Raw genomic sequence first — 8,636 nt, 5'->3', positions numbered from 1 at the left:
TCTATATATATATATATATATATATATATACACACACACACACACACACTCACTGTCCACTTTATTAGGTACACCTGTTCAATTGCTTGGTAACACAAATTGCTAATCAGCCAATCACATGGCAGCAACTCAATGCATTTAGGCATCTATTTGTGGTGAAGACGACTTGCTGAAGTTCAAACCAAGCATAAGATTGGGGAAGAAATTAAGGTTTTTATGTATATACATATTATATCATATATATATATATATATATATATATATATATATATATAAATATGTATGGCTGGAGATTTATACGTGTGTATATATAGATAGATAGATAGTGATATATACGGTATGTATATACACATCTATCACCTATATATACATATATATCAGGGCAATGAAGTCACCCTGGCCATCTGCTCGGTAAATAAGGATGACGTCACAGTAGAAAGCCGCAGATGATTTCTGGGGGGTCGTGCGCGATCCCCCCACCATTGTCTCCACTACGATCAGCATCAGCATCAGCCGCGAGCAGAGAGCAGCATCTCCAGTGCGGCCAGCCAATCAGCGGCGGCGTCTCTTGGTGCGCTGCGCCTGGTGCTGATGGGCAGCGGTCGGGTATTGGAGGGGATGGGCACACATTGGCAATTGGCTGGGAGTGCGGAGCTGCCTGGAGCTGGTCATGTCTAGCAGGGTGCCCGTATCTCCGGATCCGTCCTCCCGGTGCACCGGATTGCAGCCGTCACAGGTAAAGGATCTCTTTTCCTGCATTCATCGCATTGCTCCTCTGTCGCCCTTCTCCTCCTCCTCCTCCTCCTCCCCTTGTCTGTGCATGATGAGTGCTGCAGAGGGGCCCCTCCAGCTGGTGTGTGGCTGTATATAGAAGAAATGGTGGGTAGGTGGGTGGTCGGATGGTGGGATTTGGAGGAGATGAAGGTTGTAGAAGCCTGGTGGTGTCACCATGGGAGGGGGGATGGGATGATGGGGGGGAGGACTGAGGCTGGGGGGGCTCCAGATCAGAAGGAGGCCAGTGATAATGCAGAGGAGGCTTGTTGTGATGATGGAGGGAAGGAAAATTCAGGACATTTTGCCTTTATTGCAATGCAATCCGATTTTAGCATTTTGGCCTTCCTCCATCAGGATAGGTTTTGCATTTTAGAAGATTTCTTATGTGCAGATGATAGACAATCATTTATGGTTGTTTTTTTTTTTCCCCCCAGGCCCCCTCCAGATTGACAGATTTGGATTGCTCTCAGCCTGGAGAACGTGCCGTTGAATGGTGCGGCTCTATCCATGGACTCTCCAGGGAGAGGGAATTCTCTCAGGCTAATCCGGCACAATAGGCCACCTGGAGCCCTTCCGTCTTTACAATGAATTTATCCGAGAGAATGACTGACTTTGCCGATCAGACCCACTACGACTATGTCAACAGCACCTCCGTGTCTCACGTGGGCAACGGGACGCTGCGAGACATCCAGCAGATCATCCACACGGCCACGTTGGTCACCTGCACCTTCCTCCTGGTGATCATCTTCTGCCTGGGATCCTACGGGAACCTTGTGGTCTTCTTGTCTTTCTTCGACCCTGCCTTTAGGAAATTTAGGACGAACTTTGACTTCATGATCCTGAACTTGTCCTTCTGCGACCTCTTTATTTGTTGCATCTCCGCCCCCATGTTTGCCTTCGTCTTGTTTTTCGATACCGGCAGCAACGTGCCCGACGCATTTTGCTTCACCTTCCACCTCACCAGTTCTGGGTTTATCATCATGTCTTTAAAAACGGTTGCGGTGATCGCCCTTCACCGACTGAGGATGGTCCTTGGACAGCAGCCTAATCGGACGGCCTCCTTTCCCTGCACTTTGATGCTCACGGTGCTCCTTTGGACCACGAGCTTTACCCTTGCTACACTGGCCACGCTAAGGACACGAAAGTCTCGGATATGTTTACCTATGTACAGCCTTATCAGTGGAGAGGGGAAAATTATCCTGTATTTGTACGTCATAGACTTCACCTTTTGCGTGGCGGTTGTGTCAGCGTCCTACATCATGATTGCCCAAGCATTGAGGAAAAATGCCCAGGTCAGGAAATGTCCCATCATCACAGTGGACACCACGAGGCCGCAGCCATTCATTGGGCCTGGTGTGGACGGTGTACAATGTACTGTCCCTGCTTTGTACAGGAACCAGAATTATAACAAACTTCAGCATATCCAGACACATGCCTACACCAAAAAACTGAGCCAAATGCCCGTCCCGGGTAGCAGACTGCAGCTGGTGTCAGCCGTCAACCTATCCACAGCGAAGGATTCCAAAGCGGTGGTGACTTGTGTAGTCATTGTCCTCTCTGTGCTCATCTGTTGCCTCCCATTGGGGATCTCTTTGGTTCAAGACGTGTTGACCAGCAGCAGCAGTTTTGTCCTGTACCAGTTTGAACTTTGCGGGTTCACTCTGATCTTTTTAAAGTCGGGCTTGAACCCCTTTATCTACTCCCGTAACAGCGCCGGACTGAGGCGGAGGGTGCTGTGGTGCATCCAGTATGTGGCGCTGGGATTTCTATGCTGCAAACAAAAAACCAGACTGCGTGCTATGGGGAAAGGCAGCCTGGAGGCCAACCGCAACAAGTCCTCCCACCACGAAACCAACTCTGCGTATATGTTGTCGCCAAAGCCGCAGAAAAAGTTTGTTGACCAAGCCTGCGGCCCGAGCCATTCTAAAGACAGCGTGCTGAGCCCGAAAGGATCTGGGGGGCATCAGCATTATGCCCAGAGCAGCTCCACCCCAATTAATACCCGTATAGAGCCCTACTATAGTATCTATAATAGCAGCCCCTCCCAGGAGATAAGCACCCCCAATAGCCTGCAGCCAGTAAACTCCACATTCGGTTTTGCCAAATCCTATATTGCCATGCATTATCACACCACCAATGATTTAATGCAAGAGTGTGAGACCACTTCTGCCAAGCAAATACCCGTGCCATCTGTCTGACCATGAGACTGTAATATGCATCTTGTAAGCATCTCCAACATGTGTTATTGCCATACAGCTATAGGTTTACAGTTTACTATTTCACAAGTATTAGGACTCACTTAATGGGAAAAAATATTTTTCATATAACTTTATTAAACAATGTAACAGTTCACATTAATCAGAGTGGGGTTTTTCTATGTTTCATTAAAGAATTGATCTATAGCAATCTTTCTCAACTAGGGTTCATCCAAAGGTTCCTTGTGTAGTGGGTAATCAGTTGATCTCCTGCCTGGTGGTGCCCATATAATTCTGACATTATTGCCACTTGGCAGCACCAGGGGTGTGGGACCAGTGGAGCTTTTCCAGTTCTTTCTCAGGTAAGAAACTAGTGACACCAATGATCATGTTAGCTGTCTGTTAATGGAGTATTTTTACCACTGACCACCAATGTAAGGATTATTTTAACCGCGTACAACTAATGTAAAGGGCATTCTTACCTTTTGACGGCCAACATAAGGACCATTCCTCCCACTGACCACCAGTGAAAAGAGTATTTTTCACACTGACCACCAATATAAGGACCATTCTTCCCCTCTGACCACCAATATAAGGATCATTCTGTCCATCACCACCATTGTAAGGATCATTCTTCCCACTGACCACCAATGTAAGGACCTTTCTTCCCCACTGACCACCAATGTAAGGACCATTCTGTCCATCACCACCATTGTAAGGGTCATTCTCCCCACTGACCACCAATGTAAGGACCATTCTGTCCATCACCACCATTGTAAGGGTCATTCTCCCCACTGACCACCAATGTAAGGACCTTTCTTCCCCACTGACCACCAATGCAAAGACCATTCTTTCCACTGACCACCAATGTAAGGATCATTTTTCCCCACTGACCACCAATGTAAGGACCATTCTTTCCACTGACCCCCAAAGTAAGGATAATTTTTCCCCACTGACCACTTATGTAAGGACCATTCTTTCCACTGACCACCAATGTAAGGACCATTCTTTCCAATGACCATCAATGTAAGGACCATTCTTTCCACTGCCCACCAATGTAAGGACCATTCTTTCCACTGAACACCAATGTAAGGGACATTCTTCCCCACTGACCACCAATGTAAGGCTTCATGTACACGGGACTTTTTACAACCTCTCTTGAACTATTTAACTTGACAGTAACCCACGTTTAAAACATCAGTTTTGCCACGTTTACATGCCACGTCTGGCTGCGTTTGCATTTAGAAGCATTTAAAAAAAAAAAGTTTTTTTTCAAAATAGCCAAAAATGAAAAACTCTTGTAAACGAAACGTGGCTAAACGCAAGTTGCTTTTAGAAGCGGTTGGAGCTTGAAATGCCGCTAAACTCAGCTTCTGAACCCATTTTTTTGCGTTCCAAAAAAAAGCCTCCAAACTCAACTGCCTATAAACGACCCTGTGTACATGGACAGATAAGATAACATGGAGGAGAATTCAGGGGCAGCTGAAAAAAATGCCCAACTGCTCCTAAATGTCCGTTTACCAGCAGAAGTGTACATGAGGCCTTCGAATCATTCTTCCCACTGACCATTAATGTACAGACCATTTTTCCTCACTGACCACCAATGTAAGGTCCATTCTTTCCACTGACCACCAATGTAAAGCCATTCTTACCTTTGACTGCCAACATAAGGAGCATTCTTCCCACCGACCATCAATGTAAAGATTGTTCTTCCCACCGACCATCAATGTAAGGAACATTCTTCTCACTGATCACCAACATAAGGAGCATTCTTCCCACTGACCACCAATGTAAGGAGCATTCTTCCCACTGACCACCAATGTAAAGATTGTTCTTCCCACCGACCACCAATGACAGAGGGGAGTCTTTTCACTGGCTAAAAGGGGGTCCCTCTACCTGGAGATTTTATCATTTTTATAGGGGTTCCCTGAGGCCTAAAAACTATTTTAAGGGTTCTACCAAAGGTTGAGAGCGGCTGTTCTATAGCATTGTTCATTTTAATACTGGAAACCGTTTGTATATGATATTTCATTTCCTATTATACAGCCTCCAGTGTAAACTGGATTACTACTATAAGCTATTTTATTGTGCATTAGCAAGATGCTGATATCGATCTCCAGCATTGCACAGATATGCAGCATTCTATAAAAATAGGTTGGGGGTGTGGAGGTGACCAAGTTGTATTGCTTAACTGCAGACCATACAATTCAGGTCACCAGGATGGCTGTGCTGACTATCAGGGCTGTGTAAATCTCTGGACTGGATGGACAAAAATACAAATCCTTTTGCAGGTCCAGATATGTATTTCTACTGTATATATCGCTGTTTGCTTTAAATTTTACAAAATGAGTTATGTGCTAACGTAGGCTTAAAGTGACCCTGTCACAAAAAATGTTCCTGGTTAAAAAAAAAAGACTTGCTGCGAAGGAAGAGGGCGAATACCTATCTCTACCGCTACAGGAGGAATTGTGTGCGATTGGGAAAGTACAAGGTCCCTGCTGATTAGAGAGCTGCAGCTCTGACTTGGCAGGGGAGGCCCTGTTTGAGCTCTGCAGAGAGAGTGTCCTTCATTCTGGCAGGGACAGGCTTCTCTACTCAGGTTGTGTCTGCTTTCTAAAGAAGACGATTTAATGTGAAAGTTCCTTTGGGCGATAGGCTGTATTCACACCTGAGCGTTTTTGAGTGTATTTTTGAGTGTTCGCATGCGTGTTTCAGAATTTTTTAGCGTTTTTGTACGGTGTTTTTAAAGCGTTTTTGAGCTTTGGCTTTTTTTTTATTATTATTGTCCAATAGAGAAAAATATCATCTGTTTCATTATTTGTTGCTATGGTTTTCAGCTTTTTCATACACTTGTATTTTTTTTTTTATTATTATTTATTTACTTTTTTTTGTAAGAGTTAGTATCAAGGGTTGGGGTTAGGGTTGTTTCATTTATTTTTTTCATTTATTTTTATTTTATTTATTTATTATTTATGTATGTATGTATGATTATTATTTTGTTTAGGTATTTTACTAATTTTATTTATTTATTATATTTCACTGCCGGTCACATTTACACAGTAATAAATGCATTTTTAATCGCACTGATCCCTGTATAAATGTGAATGGTCCCAAAAATAACGCCAAAAGTGTCCAATCTGTCCGCCATTACTAGTAAAAAAAAAAAAAATTATTAATAAAAATGCCATAAAACTATCCCCTATTTTGTAGACGCTATAACTTTTGCGCAAACCAATCAATAAACGCTTATTGCGAATTTTTTTACCAAAAATATGTAGAAGAATACGTATCGGCCTAAACTGAGGAAAAAAAATGTTTCTTTTTATATATTTTTTGGGGATATTTATTATAGCAAAAAGTAAAAAATAATGCGTTTTTTTTTTTTCAAAATTGTCGCTATTTTTTTTGTGTATAGCGCAAAAAATAAAAACCGCAGGGGTGATCAAATACCACCAAAAGAAAGCTCTATTTGTGGGGAAAAATAGGACGTCAATTTTGTTTGAAAGCCACGTCGCATGACCGCGCAATTGTCAGTCAAAGCGACGCAGTGCCGAATCGCAAAAAGTGCTCAGGTCTTTTGCCAACCAAATGGTCCGGGGCTTCAGTGGTTAATATCCCGAAAGTGGGCAGGGCATATAAGATATACAAAGAAAAAGGATTTACCAAAAAAGATACAAAAAATACAGAAAGACACACAAATTGGCAATTTGCTATGAAAATAAAAAAGGGGATAAAAACAGAAATGAACTTTACCGAAGTCTATCCGTTAGTAGAAGCATACTGGAACGTGTGGGAACTCCTCAGTTTCGCACTGACTTCGTGGAAGAACGATGTGCATATCTCAGGCTACCCAATTTATTAAAATATGGATGTGGGCTGGACTTTAGCCCTTGGCCAATCAACCCCGGGGGGTGTTCCTGTCTCAGCCCACAGGATGTTTTGTGTTCTGAAATTACCGAATTGTCGAATTGGCCCAGAATGGCGCTGATTGCTGGGTCATGGATAGGATTTCCGATACCAGCGCATCAGTCCGATCGCGACATTACCAATCACTGCCTGCCTGCCTGCCGCAATCAGGCGCCAAATATAACGATTTTGTGTGGTTCCCTGGGATTCCACACATGCTAAAAATACAGAGTTGCATGTACACGTAACCCATCACGTGTACGATCAAAAGGAATTCTTTTCATCTCTCTGCAGCTAATATTTTAGCTTTTATGAGAGATAAACTAGGGTCCTTAGATCTGTTGATATTAACAGCTTCAGCCCCGGAAGATTTTACCCCCTTCCTGACCAGAGCACTTTTTGCGATTCCGCACTGCGTCGCTTTAACTGACAATTGCGCGGTCGTGCGACGTTGCACCCAAACAAAATTGATGTCCTTTTTTTCCCACAAATAGAGCTTTCTTTTGGTGGTATTTGATCACCTCTGCGTTTTTTATTTTTTGCGCTATAAACAAAAAAAAGAGCGACAATTTTGAAAAAAAACCATTATCTTTTACTTTTTGCTATAATAAATATCCCCAAAAAATATATAATTTTTTTTTTTCCCTTTAGGCTGATAACGTATTCTTCTACAAATTTTTGGTAGAAGAAGGGCACTCGCATCGGCTCGGGGGGCGCAGTGGCCACAGGGCGAAACAACGTTACATAACGTCGTTTCGCCCAGCCGTGCCATTCTGCCGCAGTACAACTGCGGCGGCTGGTCGGCGTGTGGTTAATCAAAGTTTGCAGACCGGCCGGGGCCTTGCGAATGCCCCCTGCGGATCCGTGTAGCCAAAATGACTAGCAGTTTTCTTTGAAGCCTCAGGATGGTGGCAATCTGTTTGCTCTAATGGGAACTTTTATTGGCATCTAGGGGTCACTTCGATCCTAGAAAACTGGCTCTGTCCTTTTCAAATGCTAATGAAAGAACATATGTGCATTGAATACTATATTTTTAATAACCCAGAATTAAACTACATCTACAATTACACTACTTCTACAGATCACATCGCATCTCGTTAAGGCAAAACTATCCTACGCTTACATTTTTGTTACAGTGGGGTCTTATAGACCCCATATCTCTCCATAAAGAGGACCTGTCACGCACTATTCCCATTACACGGGATGTTTACATTCCTTGTAATAGAAATAAAAGTGATCAATTTTTTTTTTTTTTTTTAAAGAGAAAGTGTAAAAATAAAAATATTAAAATACAATAAACAAATATAAAAAAAAAATGTAAAGCTCCCCCAACCCGCACACAAAAGCGAACGCATACGTACGTCGCACCCACATATGTAAACGGCATTTATCGCCACGAACGTTAGAGCTGGAGTAACAATTCTAGCACTAGACCTCCTCTAACTCTAAACAGGTAACCTGTAATTCTTTTTTAAAGCGTCGCTTATGGAGGTTTTTAAGTACCAAAGTTTGGCGCCATTCCACGAGTGTGCGCAATTTTAAAGCGTGACATGTTAGATATCTATTTTCTTGGCATAACATCATCTTTCACATTATACAAAATAATTGGGCTAACTTTACTGTTTTGTTTTCTTTTTAATTCATGAAACTGTTTCTTTAAAAAAAAAAAAAAACGCGTTTGAAAAATCGCCGTGCAAATACCGTGTGACATAAAAAGTTGCAACGGCCGCCACTTTATTCCCTAGGGTCTCTGCTAAAAAA

At 42.9% G+C, this 8,636-nt stretch overlaps 1 protein-coding gene across 2 annotated transcripts; it reads left to right on the top strand.

Moving 5' to 3' along the window:
• The first annotated feature begins 465 nt into the window (after window positions 1-465).
• Window positions 466-3,111, top strand: GPR75 (G protein-coupled receptor 75). Of its 2 annotated transcripts, none has more exons than XM_073628564.1 (2): window positions 466-736; window positions 1,209-3,111. In XM_073628564.1, exon 2 carries the CDS (start codon window positions 1,359-1,361, stop codon window positions 2,970-2,972), a length of 1,614 nt encoding a protein of 537 aa, XP_073484665.1. In that variant the 5' UTR covers window positions 466-736; window positions 1,209-1,358; the 3' UTR covers window positions 2,973-3,111. The 2 variants fall into 2 exon arrangements, with proteins under 2 accessions (XP_073484665.1, XP_073484666.1); XM_073628565.1 differs by lacking the exon at window positions 466-736 and adding an exon at window positions 802-879.
• Window positions 3,112-8,636: the final 5,525 nt, after the last annotated feature.

The sequence above is a fragment of the Aquarana catesbeiana genome, linkage group LG04, assembly GCF_042186555.1.
Source record: "Aquarana catesbeiana isolate 2022-GZ linkage group LG04, ASM4218655v1, whole genome shotgun sequence".
NCBI classification, from domain to species: domain Eukaryota; kingdom Metazoa; phylum Chordata; class Amphibia; order Anura; family Ranidae; genus Aquarana; species Aquarana catesbeiana.
Note: the sequence above shows the minus strand (reverse complement) of the source record. Positions and strands in the feature narration are given on the sequence as shown.

Excerpts from the sequence above, each read along its gene's own strand:
- GPR75 (XM_073628564.1), top strand. The coding sequence starts at position 1,359 with ATGAATTTATCCGAGAGAATGACTGACTTTGCCGATCAGACCCACTAC.